The sequence below is a fragment of the Ammospiza nelsoni genome, chromosome 15 (genome assembly GCF_027579445.1).
Source record: "Ammospiza nelsoni isolate bAmmNel1 chromosome 15, bAmmNel1.pri, whole genome shotgun sequence".
NCBI classification, from domain to species: domain Eukaryota; kingdom Metazoa; phylum Chordata; class Aves; order Passeriformes; family Passerellidae; genus Ammospiza; species Ammospiza nelsoni.
The window spans coordinates 14,153,189-14,168,614 of record NC_080647.1 but is presented as its reverse complement, the minus strand read 5'-3'; the positions used below and the strand labels follow the sequence as shown (position 1 = coordinate 14,168,614).

General features: G+C 38.8%; 1 protein-coding gene across 1 annotated transcript; it reads right to left on the bottom strand.

Moving 5' to 3' along the window:
• Positions 1 to 8,394: 8,394 nt before the first annotated feature.
• Positions 8,395 to 14,978, bottom strand: SLITRK4 (SLIT and NTRK like family member 4). The gene has a single exon (XM_059483103.1). The coding sequence runs from the start codon at positions 14,928 to 14,930 to the stop codon at positions 12,417 to 12,419; it is 2,514 nt and encodes an 837-aa protein (XP_059339086.1). The 5' UTR covers positions 14,931 to 14,978; the 3' UTR covers positions 8,395 to 12,416.
• Between the last annotated feature and the right edge of the window lie 448 nt (positions 14,979 to 15,426).

The window sequence follows — 15,426 nt, the reverse complement described above, 5'->3', positions numbered from 1 at the left end:
GCTCTTCAATAAAGGGGAGTGGTTTTAAAGATCCATGAACAGTTTGTGCCTCCACTGGCTCATCAGAAATGCCAACAGAAGAGGAGCTTTCTGTTTCAAAAGCCCTGCAGCACAGACTGGGTGATAAGCAAGGAAAAGAGCCCTGCTCACTGCACACAACCCAGGCACAGCTGTTTTTGGTGACAAATGAGGAAAAGCTGATATTCCTCAGTTCTGTTCCTTGTAGGTAATGAGATAGCACCAGGGATGAATAATTGGGGTGATGCTCCTTGCAGAGAGGCTTGTACTCTCCCCTGGTCAGTCTCCAAATTACAGATTCCCAGGGAACTCAGAAACATCTTGTGGTCTGGAAGAATCTAACTCTGCCCCTCGCTTGCTTTGGAGTCCACCTTTCATCAGGATTCCTGCTCTTACAGTTCTCCTGAAGTCATGGAAGAACACCAGGGTAAATTAGCCCATCTGTTTTCATCTGGCAGGCATTCAGCAAGGCACAGTCTAGCAAAGTGCTTAAATAAATGCTTAACCTTAAGCTTGCTATTAAGGACCTAAGGAAATGCTTTCCTGGATTAAGAACAAGAACTACTGAAAAATGAAGGAGATGTTCATTGTCTGCAGCACAGTCAGAGGCCTGACCACAGAGAGAGGGAACTGCTTTCAGGGTTTGCCAAGGTCCGTGTGTGGGATGGGACAGTCAGGGGAGATGGGGGCCATGTGTGACCACAGAACAGAGCACAGATTGTGGCATGGAGCTTTCACATGCCATGTTCATGACAAAATAAAAATAGGAATTGCACAGAACTGCTTTTTGACAGTGTTTAAGATCTACTGGCTTGTGTCTTGAGCCATCTCACCCTCCAGATATTAGAGTGGTACAGGGAGGCACAGAGGCAAAGACCTGAATTCCCAGGTGTGCAGGGACAGCTGTGCTGCCCATAGGTGTTGTCTTACATATCAAGAGTTCTATTATCATTATAGTGCAAGGGCTCCATAGCCTCAGAGTTTCATACCTCCTCAGTGTTTCTCATAGACATCTCCTCTAAGCACTGACTCTTCCTGGTCCTTGCAGCAGCCATCTGACACCAGATCCCACCAATCCACTCTTTATACCACTGTTCTTGTTGGCTACAGGTGTGGCCTGTTAAGATCAGGCCTGCTCCTAATCTTTAGTAATTAGTTCAGCTGCAATTCTTTGGGGGATAAGATTACATTCTATCCCACCTTCATACTGTATCCCCCTACACATGGGTGAAGGGGGCACAGGAACAGGGGCAGTGCCCTGTGCTGTCACCTCAGCCCCTCACACTGCTCTGTGCTCCCTCAGCCATGGGAGGTAGAAGCAAACAGCTCCAATTTTCTGTGATTATTGGGATAGTGAAGATCCAGGTGGCAGCTTCTCTACAGGTTCAAAATAACTCTCCCTTTGCAATACAAATACTGCCTGCAGGTGTTTACTGCTGCCTTTCTGCAAACTAAAATGAGACAACACGTTTGCACATGACTAATCTCTTAAAATGCACTTTACCTCCCGCAAACTGCTTATAAAAGTAATTATTTCTCAAAAGACTGAGAATTCTGCCAGATCTTATATATAGGTCCTTGTGGATGATGCAATCCATCACCTTTCCAGTAAAGAACGATACAAAATAAAATATTTAACTAATGATAAATTAAATATTAATGGCCAATGCATCACAGACATCTCCAAATGTTTACATGAGTATATAAGTTAGTGCTTATTTTTGTAACAGCTCAGTCTGTTCTCACCTATCTTGCCTGTTCACTGCTTCATAGGCCTCTAAGCAATCCCATGGACCCAAAATCACCTCTAAGCAAAAATTCCAGCTCCAGAAGTTCAAACTCAAGTTATTTCAATTACTCCTTCTGCATCCCTTAAATATATACATACTCCTATCTCACCATGAGCTTCTGGGTTTCTTGGCTTGCCTGTCTCCATCACCCACACTGAGTTTTTACTGTAGTTGGAGGTCATGGTGGCACAAACAGAAATAATTTACCCCTGCTTTCATTCACTCAAGAACAAACCCAGCATTCCTCTGCTGGGGAATCTGCAGAGGTTCTGTGGGGAGTTTGGAGCTGGCAAAGGAGGGGAGGCTGAGGAGGCTGCTCAGGCAGCTGGAAGGGGCTGTGTAAAGAGCAGAGCATCCTGCTGGGGCAGTCAGAGAGCTCCTACCAGATTTATTCCAAGATCAAGGCCCTAAACTTATTTAACTCCCCTATCTTTGAAAAGCTGCACACACACAGACAGCTGAAGAAGTACTTTGGCAGCTTGGGAGGGGAGTTTGGAAAAAGTCAAAATTTTCCTCCCCAGAATTAATTTGCTGACAAAGAGCATTAGGTTATCTGGGACAGATGCTGTCTCTCATGGAAATCAGTGGGGCTTTAAATCCTGCAATTTTTTCTCAACACCTGAGAAAGATCCCCAGTGTGGCAGTTCACACAAATTCTTCCACTGACTTCTCTTGAGCAAGACAAAGCAAAAAGAATATAAAGTTTCCCTTTTTAATCCCCTTCAAAATAGCTCAGGCATGTATGATAGAAGTAGCTGGGAGAGGTAATTGCTGCACAGTGGCCCAATTACTCACACACTTCAAAACAACCCAAAACTCCCACCTGCTATGAGTGAAGGGCTTTAAAAGTGTGGGTTATGAAACAGATAGAAGCATCATTTCAGACCTACATAAGTGTTGGTTTAAATTTGGGATTTTTAAGTCTTACTACAAATTATCATTAACCTAAATGTGGCTGTTAGCTGTGACTGGTGTTAGTGTGTGGTTGGTCGGTTGGTTGTTTTGCTTTTAACTTGAAGCTCCTGCTTCAGATGAATTAAAGCCTCTAATCTCTATAGGAAAGTGAATTTTGGAATTTGTGTAGTGCAACTAGAGCCATGAAGGTCCCAAAGTTCATTGGGTCTTTAGAGACCTGCTGTGGTGTTAATATGCCTTAACATGGCCTGTAAGGGTTACAGACATGGGGAGATATCGTTTACAGAAAGGATTTTCTTTGTTTTCCTTGGATTTTTTCTTTTTTAACAAAAAAACTCCTCTCATTGTGAAGATCAGTTATAAACTATTCCACATGGTTTGGGTTGAGTTGGAGTCTCCTTGTGAGAAGTCCAAGTAACAGAAACCCTTCTTCACTCTTAATTACAGTAGCAGTGTTGGGTGGTGCTGCATTAAACTGACCTTTGGCTTTATGTTAGCTGTGCTAAATGAATAAAAAAATCACAATTTCCCAGTAACAAACACAAGCATATCTTATAATTCACAGTATGAAGTTGTTACTACAGTGCCATCTTCAGTGCATTACATAAAGTGGAGTTTTCCTGTAGAGGATATTTTCTTTGTTCTTTATGGGTTGGAAATGGATTAATAGAACTCCAACTGCAAAGGAATGAGTAAGAAAGAAAAAGGTGAAAGCCTTCTCTCTCTCTGTTAAAAAGAAAGAGAGTGTTGTTATTAAGAAAATAAACTATTATACAAGAAGCACATGTAATTATTAGGCAAAGCAATCTGAAGCTGGCCACCACAATAGGTTTTGAGGTAAAAAATGGTTCTGCTCATTTACTGCCAGTGACACTCAGCAATACCACAGGGAAATGCAATTTTACACATGCACATGCATTATATGTAGAATATTACCAAACCATTAGAACTGTTAATACAAGTTTGAGGGTATACTATTTACAGACAGGGAAAAAGATGTGTCTCCACACATCTGACAGAGAACCTGGGCTAGCTGTACTGTGGGGGAAACCTCATTTGCTCAAACAAGTTCTTCCTACCTGGTCCCATACTGATCTTGGCCATGTGTGATGTCACAGGGAATTCTGGTGTGGAGAAAGGAAACAGGAGCTGAGGCCAACTCCAAATCTCAGTCCCACAGCTTGTCAGCATAGCAAAAATGCCAAAGGTGCCAATGACAATGGAAAATATGACTGATTTTATTATTATAATGCAGATGTTCATTTGGGAGGGAATGTATTTGCTTGTCTTCTTCAGGCTTACATGTTTTCTTGCTGATGGCTCAGAGTTGTATTGCTCTGTACAGAGTAAACAGGTCTATTTAACAGCTGAAGAAGAAAAGTCTATAAAGAGGAAAACACAGCTTATCCACTCTCAATGATATTCCTCAATCTGAACAATAGAGCTCTGTGCAGAGCACACTGCTACTTCCCTTTTGAAATGGATTGTATGCTGATAATACTCATCATTTGCACGCTGCTTTCATTTTGAAAGCACATTACAAATGTATAGGAATCCTTACGAACACACTTTACAATCTATAATCCTTACTATCTTTGCTGTCATAAGTGGTTTAAATGACTTGACAAAGCTACACAGAGAAAATGCATCACACTGTTGTTTTGTTGACCAATACAGCAAAATCATAAAATCATGCTCATGGCATAGCTCCAACAGCTGAATGAAACTCCAGATTCTAGGAGAAGCTACTTAAAAGATAAAACCTCTTATGGCATCCACAGCTTATATTCTTGAGAAAGATTTACAAAATAGGGGCCTTATTTGTTGGCACAAACCAAATTTTCCCAAATTAATTCCTAAATATTTCAATTGTACTTTCTGAATATTTCACTTCATTAAGAAACAAGTAATTTTCATTGAACAAAAAGAAATCTTAAGTCTAGGTTATTCACGATGTTTTTGCTCTTTATTTTCTTCAAAAACATGAGAATTAAAAGCAAAACTTTTTCTAGACACTTGGACCCAATTTCCTGATCATATTTGTAAAACCACTAATGTATTGAAGTGATCATAGAAGTAAAGATCTTCATAAGTATAAAACAGTGCAATGACATGGTGATATTTAAGAAGGAGGCCACATGAACCCCAATTATTTCAAAGTGTTAACCCCGTCCAAAAGATGGGGTTATCTCCTTGTATGAGATTTGTACTCTTGTTCCTGACCAACCTCACCAAACTGCAGGCACAACTCAACAGGAGCTGCAAATCTGGTCCTGAGGAATGCCTGCTGATGTAACTTCCATTAAAGCAAACAGAGAGGGAACATTCAAAACCTTGCATTTCATTCCTACCACACAAAAGGCAGAAAGATATTGAGGATGAATCTTTGCATTGTGCCCTGAGCTGCACATCTAAGTGCTTTGGCACTGAGGGGCATGTTCTAACCCAAGAATGGAAGCTGAAAAGTTGCACGCTAAAAATATAAACACAACTGCTTTCCCCCTCTCTCTCTTAGTGAAATACTTTAATAGTACTGATATTAACCAACAATGTGACCATTCTTTAAAATACCAGTATTTTTCTTTTTCAATCTGGAAAAATTCAAATTCAGCCCATTTTTCTTTTCAGAAAAAAAAGAAGAAAAAGAAAAAAGAGGAAATGATTCTCCTACAAAACTATTTTTGGCTATAAGCAAACACAGACTGCACATACACGAGACTGCTGACCTGGAGCCTTATTTGCAGTGTATAGACAAGAATACCCTGCTGAGAAGGACTAACAGGGCCTATGAAATCCTGCCAGGGAGCAAGAAAATCTGCTGTATGGTATATCCTTTCCTGCAGTTTCTTGCAGTGAAGAGCTCAAAATCTGTCAAAACACGCTGCCCTTTGTGACTGTGCTCATTGAGATGTGCACCCTGCACAGTGTCTCATATTCAGATGTGAGCACTAATGCAGCACATGAAGGGAGCCCCTACCAAAGCCCTGCTCAGCAAACACTGGGCACAGACTGACCCCACACCCAAACAGCTCTCAGTGTGCACAGAAATGTATCCACACCCTAAATAAAAGCACCCCTGAGAAATCTGTATCACAGCTGGTTTAACCTGAGTGATCTGTGCAAGACTTTTCAGTGAACAGTGACCCCAAAGCCTGGCTCAGGTAAGTGGGTGCAGATGTCTGCAGGATTTAGCCACAGTCAGAATTCAGTTGACTGAACCACATTTCTTTACAGTGCACAACTTAAAGTCATGGAAAGCCACAACTGTCCAGCTTCAAAAGCTCAGCACAAAACTTCCCAACAGAAGCTTAAACCATTTCCTACATTTCTGTTTTGGATCATACACCATCTGAGGTGACTCAGAAACCATCCAGGACAGGCTCTTAGTTTGCCTTTTTTAGCTGTTTTCTAGGAACTGACAAATCCCACTCTTGTGCCTCTTTGGAAGCTGCCATCAACCCAAGCCCAGAAAAACCTTCAGCTGTAAAGCATTGGCTCACTGGAGGAGAAATGAGAGCATGGAGTGGGAGGATGCTCTGCAAGGTCATAGTGCACACATGTCCAGGAAACCACATGAAATTAAACCAAGAAATGAAATCCTCCTGGATGAGGGAAATTTAGGAATATTCTTTGTTATTCTACTGTTACAAAATGACAACTAAAGCATTTAGCGATCACTTTCTGTTTTCTGGTTAAACAAAGACCAAAAAGAAGTGAGGTACCCATGTGTTATGTACTACACTGTATTAAGCTTTTCCATTCATGCATTCAAAAAATTCAGATTTAGTAAAAGCTAGGACTCTTTTTCCTTATCCAATCTTTCTTTATGCTTTTGAAGAATTATTTATGGAATTATTACTGAGGGAATGGAAATTCAATACAACTCAGTATCTGTCTGTTACCAGTGACTGGTATTTTAAAAATATCAGACTGAAATGTACTGCTTTCAGATAATGAATCAGTTATCTCAAGTATTGCTAGTGAATACAAAAAAAATTAGCAGTGAAACAAAGATATTTGCAATAAACTCCCTATTTAATGAAAAACACGAGCAGAGTAACTTTGCTCCATTACAGGGAGAAAGTAAATTGTATTGTTAGAAAGCATTTCTATTTTATGTGAGATCTACCCCAAGTGTATGTATAAACCAGCAAATTTATATAGTTTTGTACCCATACTACTGCTCTGGGATGCTCACAGCTCTTGAATCACTGCAGAGTTCCACTGACATCAAACAGACACAGGGCTGCACTTGGTCTGTGCTCTCCCTACAGTCGTTTAAAACAGCAACAGCTTTACCACACAGATCAACAGAGTATAAAGCAAGATTATATTACTTTTCAAGTCAAAAATTACTTATTTTTATTTCAATGATGGATAGATCTTGTACTTTCTGCTCTTTTTTCATTCACTAGGGTAATAGCAGATTTGACTCCATTGAAGTCTGTTCAGCCAGTCTGGATTTACATTGGTAAATTTTTGAGAAGAGTTTGTCCCTGAGCAACAACATTCTTACTTTTGTTTTCCAACACAGCATCAACCATAATACATAAGGATGAGTGAATCGAAATCGGAAATAAAAACTAATAATGACAAAACATATTAACAGAAAACTCTCAAGTTCCTCTGCATTCAGAAACACTTATTATCAAAACATGAATAATTAATTCCTGGTTCTCGAGTTCTTCTTTAGAAAGAAATTATATGGAATATTATATGTAGGCCTTTCTCAACTAATGCTGTGGGTTTGTTCCTAATGTTACACTTCAACTAGAAGTGACAAAAATCTGTATCAAGTCCTGATTTTCCACCCCATATCCCATTCTGATTCACATTCACTGCCATTATAATGCATGTTAAACCCTGCACAACAGGGAATGTTTAATCTAAATGCAATCCTGTTCCCGCTCCTCTCCCTTGCCATGAAGATTTTTATGAGGCTTTGTAAACCATTTTAACTACAAAATATAAATTTGGAAGTTAAACTGCCTAAAGATATCTTTGCAACTTTCAGTTATAAAACTAACCTAACCAAATGAAATGTTAGATGGATTGGTGGTTTTGCTTCTTCTAAGGAAAAATTACCTTTTCTTTCCTCTGAAAAATTCTTGTTGAAAATGACTAATAAGAAGACAGAAGAATCAAAGCAAATGCCCCTAACATTATGTAACTGTTCCTCTAAGCACTCTGGGTTGAAGAACTGAGAATCCAACTGAAAACTAAATTCTGCTTGTGGTAGTAATGCAAAAAAAAAAAAGTCACTGATTTTGGAGGGATTATTTGCATAACAGGGGGAAGGAAGATTTTGTTGGACAACAGAAGATGAGAAAAACTTTCTAAAACAGAAAAAATTTTTGATGTGGTTAGAAAACATTACTGCATAACTTCTTTACAGATTCTCTCTCATCCATACACAAATAATCCATAAGAGAATATCACAGGCACTTAACAAAGTCTAATTTCAGAAATACAATAGTACCAAACAATTTTATTAATATTTCATACAAATTTTGAAGTCAACACTGACTAGTATTTTGATATTGATGAAGGCAAACAAGATTAATAAACAGTAGGTTTCTGTGTTTTACATTGGACTGGATGCCATAAGTAACTGCCTAAATTATAAACTAACCTAAAATAATAATGATCAAAACAGGGTAAAGCCAATACATTTTATTTTCTTTACTTTATTTCAAAATAGAGTGATTATAAATACATTCTTGTTATATTTCCTTCCTAACTCTTTGGATGCAACCAAAAAAGAAGTCTCACTGTGCTCATTTCATACAATATCAACATACAAATCATGCAAAAGATATTATAGATATTATACCACCATCAAGTTCTGGATGTTTTTTCTTGATTCTGAGACATTTGTTAACATTATTCACAAGGCCATGCCTTTATAATTTATATCATCATTATGGCTTTAAAAAAAAAGCATTTAAAAATATATTTATACTAGATTGTTGCATTATTGTCAATCTTGAACACTAAATGCAAAACATAAATCACCTGTTCTTGTGTTCTTGCACCGCGGTATTTGCTGTCTGATAAAATTGCACAATTGTTTTTCTTTTTCAAGGAAACTAGTACACTTTATTGATTTCATTTAAAAATGGAAACTTCTTTATAATACAATGGAGACAACAGATTATGCCAACACCTTCACTGATTTAGTTTATGTCTATGGGTCTTAACAGCCATTTTACAAGCATGGCCACTCAAACCAATATAATGAACAGACAGACCCGTTAAGCCACACCCAAGAGTCACCTTCTCAGAAAGACTGACCAGAGATTTGAATGGACATCACACTAAAACTGCTGTGCAGACACGTACACCGTTTCCAAACGTGGAGAAAGTAAACTGACACTAAGGTTGCCATTCAAAGTAACAATTTCACAGAAAAATAGTGTTTTGCCAGCTTCTGCATTCTCCACTCGCACTATTATGCCTACATATTGCACCATACATTGTAAAACACTTAGGGACAATTTCTACAGGAAGGTCCAGATTGTGCAACCTTTACTGATGCTGGTGAACCTACACTCAACTGCATAACCCCAGACGAGTCTCTGGGCTCTATGGATTATATACAATGGTTCTGAGCTGGCTTGTTCTGAAGTCAATGACAAAACTCTAGCTAAGCCCCACTCTTGGGCAGGTATCTAATTATTATCCCATGAATAGTACCTCTGCACATGACTTAGGTTGAGGTGAAATGCTTTACTGGAATTGGGGCCTCAGGAGTCAGAAAACTCTGACCCAGTGTAATGGTACAGCATAACGGCTCAGTTCTTTTGATCAGCAAATAGAAGACACCACTCCAAAAACCAAAAAAACCTCAAAAAAATTAAAAAACCCAAACCAAACAAAAAAAACCCCAAAAAACCCAGAAAGAACACCCGCAGAAAACCTCACAACACAAAATGAAACAAAAGCTTAAGAAGGTATGATCATTTATCTCTGTTCTTCTGGCTCAGGGCAGCACAAGTCACAAGCACATCAGTTTTACCATCACTTAGAAGTAATTCCTTACTTGCAATTTTTAATATTTTCAGCACATTGCTGTCAGGAGGATCATACAGGACATGCCATTGTGTCAGACACCTTCTGCTTTGGCAAACTTCAGTGAACTTGGACCCATCCTCGAGGCCACAGAGCTCTGTGCAGAGCAGACCAGGACCTGTCACCCTCAGCCTACTGAAGGAGCCAGCAGAGTCCACCTGGTCAGTGCACCATGGACACCCCTTAATCCACAGACAACCAATAAACTCACACTTGGTTCCCATGCAACCCTTAGCCATGCATTATTGCATCATTGGCCAACCAGGAGCTTTTTATGCCAGAGCTGCACTGTGTACGCAGTATCCATGTCCTCAAAATCCCCATGACATTCTGAATCAAGTTAATTATTGTGCATGGATAGAGGCAGCTTTTTAAAGAAACTCAGCCATTAATTCATCTCTCGCAATTTTATTATCTGAAGTCGTGTATATACTAAGCATTATGGAGAAAAATAATAAAACCAGTCTCTTTCTAAGCCAAAAGAGCACAAACAAATGTCTAAAAGTAGAGAAATGTTTTGTTTGCTTTCCCTTAAATAAAGAAGCAGTGCTCTTTTTTTTTTTTTTTTTTTTTTTTGGTCTATTTTGATAAAAATATACTGCAGGCTGTTTGCCAAGTATCATTCCAGAATAAAAATTTCAACTCAGTGTCACAAAGCCCTGAAATTAGAGGTTTATATTGGAAATAGCTGACACAGCCTTCTTCACAGTATTATTATTGAGTCTTGCTCTAATTTTTGCTAGCTTCAAATTAATGAAAAACATTCATGTTTATATCCTACTATCTTAATTGACTAATGTATTGATTATAAAAGGTAAGGAGGGGTAAAGGTTCTGAAAGCAAAGGAGATAAGAGGGTCTTATCCAAAGCTCATCGAGTTAAAGAAATTTTGTTAATCTCATCTCATAGATTTGCTCTAGGATGCTTTGTCAATGTATCTCCATTCTCATGTCAAAGTACCATCTATCAGTGAGATACAATGGGGATTTTCCATTCTCCTACCTTTTTTCTAGGATGCTTTACTAATATATCTCCATTCTCATGTCAAAGTACCATCTATCAGTGAGATACAATGGGGATTTTCCATTCTCCTACCTTTTTTCCTGGCTATTCAGATTCAGCCTTCACAAAGCCAAGCTTTTACTTTCTAGTTGTGAGCTACACAGTCCTCTGAACTGAGACCACTATATCCATTTTGCACTGTGGTTTTGAACAGGATTTCCCACATTGTTCACTGCTTTGATCACGTTTTGCTGACTAAAAGCAGCCAGAGAGATAAGAACAGAACATTTCTGCATGTGCAATAAAAATATTCCCCTTAGCATGAATTCCTGTAAATGCTTGTGAAAAGTATTCAGATTAAGCTGTAGAGACCTGAAAAGCAAGAAAATTGATGGCAAGTAACAGCCTGGGACACAATACTAAAAAACTAATCAATCTATTTCAAAATGCACCATTGGTAACAGATCTGAAATAAGGTAATATGCTAATCTCACGAGAATAGTACAGAACAATTTTATTATTATTATCATTATTATTATTATTATCATCATTATTATCTGATCACTTAATTCTGGATGATGCTATACATTACATCCCCCGTTGCTGTTTGGTATATTGTTCTGGTTTTATTTATACTGAATGATTAATGCATTGTGATCAGGAAAACAAGTCAGGCATATTAAATACATATTAAGGAGTACATATTTTTTTCCTATGTAGTATACAAAGTATTTCATAAATATGAATTATATTACAAAAATAATTTCTGTTACGCTCACACAGTAAGCACTTTGACAATTTTGGACAACCTGTTGGGGTTGCACGAGTTTCACGTAACTGAGAAGGAGCTCTAGTTTTAATTGGAGATGAGTCTTAGAACAGATTCTGCATAAATATCAAATATTTTCTTCAGATGTCACGAATACTGCAGAAGTCAGGTTGAACTATTTTCTTTTTTTTTTTTTTTAATTTTCTGTATAGACATGTATGCTTCAAGTGGTCAGATTTATTTCATAGGTATGTAATGCATGGTATATTTTAAACACAATTTATCATTATAATTCCAGTGGTTTCAAGATGCAGCCCATAAATGTAACCAATTTACACATACTATTGAATGTTCTCTCTTTGCATGCTTGTTACTTTCCAGGTAAGCTTTAAACAGTGCCATTAGAACACCACAAATCAAAGGATTACTCCAGTTCCACCAACTTAAATCCACGTGCAGGATGAAGGACCCAGCTGAAGTACAAATATCAGTACCAGGTTTCTTGTGTTTGTTCTAACAAATCACAAGGAGACGATGGTTTGCATTTGAGATACAAAACATATATGCCTCTTGAGGTTAAATTCAGTGTAACGTGTATAAAGCATCCCTTTGGCAATAGAGTTTGCAGTATCCCTACAGGATTCCACAGGGCATGACATTTATGGAGTAAAATCTACTAAGGAAATTCTCCTCTACTTGACAAATCCTACGCAGCTACAGTTAATCAGACACCCTTGGATACACCTGCCTCTATGCCTATCAATATAATATAGTATTTGGAAGTTAAAAGTCAACAAAAGGCACTTTCATCATTAAATAAATGTCCTCTGTAGGCAATAAGATTGTATGACCTATATTTTATTCAAAGCTGTTTGTTCTTCAAGGACTTGTAGGTAGTCAGGTGAACCTTGAAGTTTAGCTTTTAGTTCAAAATATTCACTTTTTCTTTGTTCTACTACAATTTTACTATGATTACCACCTATTAGAGATTTCTTGGCTTTTTTGTCTTGCAGTTTCTCTGGGTAACGTATTTCAAAGCCACTGACCCCTATGCTGTTGTACTCCTTTTTACTTTCAAGAAAATTTTGAATAAATACATTGGAATCCCTTCCAGGGAATAACTCATCCAGTTCATCGATTGTGCTAAGTCTTTTTCTGGAATCCACATGCAACAAATCTTTCTCCTTGTCATTCATATTTCTCAGAATGACTTTTTGCCCTGGTGGGTCAGCAAACGTGAAGCCTGTTTCAGACTCTTTCAAGCCACAGGTATGAGTTTTGCTCATCTGCTCAATGGTCTGAGGAATGAAGGCCTCTGCACCCAGTCCATCTTTTTTGTTTGACTTGTGATCGTGCTTTCTTAGCTGCAGTTGCATAGAACTGCACTCTTGGTTTCCAATCCCTTCATGCTTTATGGTTGGCTTTTTGTTGCGCCGAAGCACAAAAACAAGAAGACAAAAAGCAACAAACACCGTTAAAATCAGCACAACCAATATGCTCAGGATTAGGATGGACAATGGAACTGGGCCACCAGGAGGACTCCGGACTGGTCCCGGGGGTGTTGTAAAAATAACAGCAGGCATGGGACTAGTGAACAGAGCAGATGGCTTGTTTAAAAGTTTAGGACAGAGAATCTCATTTTTCAGAGACTTAAGTTCTATGTTAGCAAACTGCACAGGTGTCTCACATTTCAATTCCTTCACCACAATACCGTCATTTAGCTTCTCAAGCCAGAGCTTTAAAGCAACTAAATCACAAGTGCAGTCCCACGGATTACCTTCCAAATCTATTTGTGTAAGAGACTTTAGCTGATCAAGAACACCACTTACAGGTAAATACATGAAGTGATTGTTCCTCAGATTCAGTCTAGCAAGTGGTGCACCAGCAAAAATATAGGCTGGCAAACTTCGCAGAAGATTGTTGTTCAGGTAGAGCAACTGCAAGTTTGGCATTAAGTCAAAGGTGCCTGCTAGGATTTCTTTGATAACATTGTATTCCAAATACAGATATTGCAAATTGTGGAGGCCAGCAAACATCTCTGGGCTCAGACGCTCTATCTGATTGCCATTGAGGTACAATCTCCGTAAATTTGTAAGGTTGCGGAAAACATCTCCTTTGATCACTGAAATCCGATTGCTGCCTAAATGTAGCAAATCCAGCCCCTCAAACTCAGCGAAATCTGTAGTATCCACATCCTTAATATAATTGCCATTTACATGCAGTTTCTTGGCATTTAAAGGTTTGGGTACAAGTTCAGCCATCGATTCTATATTTCTTTCTTGGCAATTTACGCTTAATCCCAAGTCTGAAGGATGAGTTTTGCAAACACAAGGGAGCGGACAAGGAGTTAAAGGAGGCACCCTGGTCTGGTAAGATACGATCTGACTGAGATTGCGACTGGACAGAGCTTTGCCTGCTACTATCCCCGAGATCTTGGAAGGATTTGTAGTCTTTGGTGCCTTTGTGACTAATCTGTGCACTGATGTTTGAGTGGTGTGGCCATTGGGCGTGCTGTAGCCGGGCTCCAGCTGCGAGGGAGGCAGGATGCGCACGTCAAAATCGCTCCCTGTCCCCATGGAGCACAGCTCCTGCTTATTGGTCTCTTTCAGCAGCCTTCCGTACAAGTCACTGGGTGTTTCACAGATAGCCTCTCCAATGTAGATGTTGTAGGGCATGTTCTCCAGCCACGCTTTCAAAGGCAACAAATCACAAGTACAATTCCAGGGGTTGTCTTCCAGCTGCAGTTCAACAATTCGCCCGATGTGTTCCAGAACTCCAATGTATGGCAGCTTCTGTATTCGATTCCCCCGTATATCCAGATGGGTTAGAGAAGCAAATCGAAAAATATTATCGGGAAGGAATGAAATCAGATTGTCATTAAGTATCAGGACTTTCAGCTTGTGAAGCTTATTGAAGGCTCCCCGTTCAATAAACTTGATTAAATTGTAGTCAGCTTGGAGATACTCCAAGTTCTCTATGCCAAGGAAAGTGTCAGCCCGGAGAATCTTTAATTCATTGTTGTTCAAGTGCAACTGTTTTAATGCACTAAGACCCATAAAGGCCCCTCCCTCAATGTTCTGCAACTTATTATTACCCAGCTGCAAGGACACTGCATGTGTAAAATTAAGAAAGGAATTTGGATATAGAATAATTAGCAGGTTGTTTTGAAAGTTGAGGTGGTAAAAATTAGACCATGGTGGTTTAAGCTGATTTGGTCTGTAGACTGCAACCTTCTCACAGTTGACATAGAGTACATTCTCAACTGACACACAGGAGCAAACACTGCAAATTTCCACAGATATATCAGCATCTGCAGTTGTAGAAGAAACTGGAGATGACAGAACCAGAAAGAGCCACAGAATCATCTTCTTTTGATCAGCAAGCAACCTTAGGCTCCTGAACAAAGATAAAGAATCTAAAGAAGAAAGAAGGAAAGAAAAAAAAAATGGTTTTCAGTTGACATTGTTCCAAAACGTCACTTGGGTTAGAAATTGTATACCACTGAGCTACTGTACCTGCCAAGTATTATAGATAAACTACAAGAACTGAATTTAAACAAACATGAAAGACTTTAACAACCAAACAAGTGCACAGGAGCTGGGATGATTTCAAACACAGAATGTGAATTTCTGTAGAGAAACACAAATAACTCTCAGGTCTGTCAAATGTATTTCTCTCTCTTGTACATGCCAAGCATGCATAACTAATAAAGTAAAATAACCAAAGGAGATTCCAATTTTATGCATATTTACTCCCCTCAATTGTGCACTGCTCATATGTTGCTGTGCATTTCAGGGATATTAAACACAAATGCTGATGTTATGCATGCCCAAACATCTGGGATGGGATAGCACAATATAG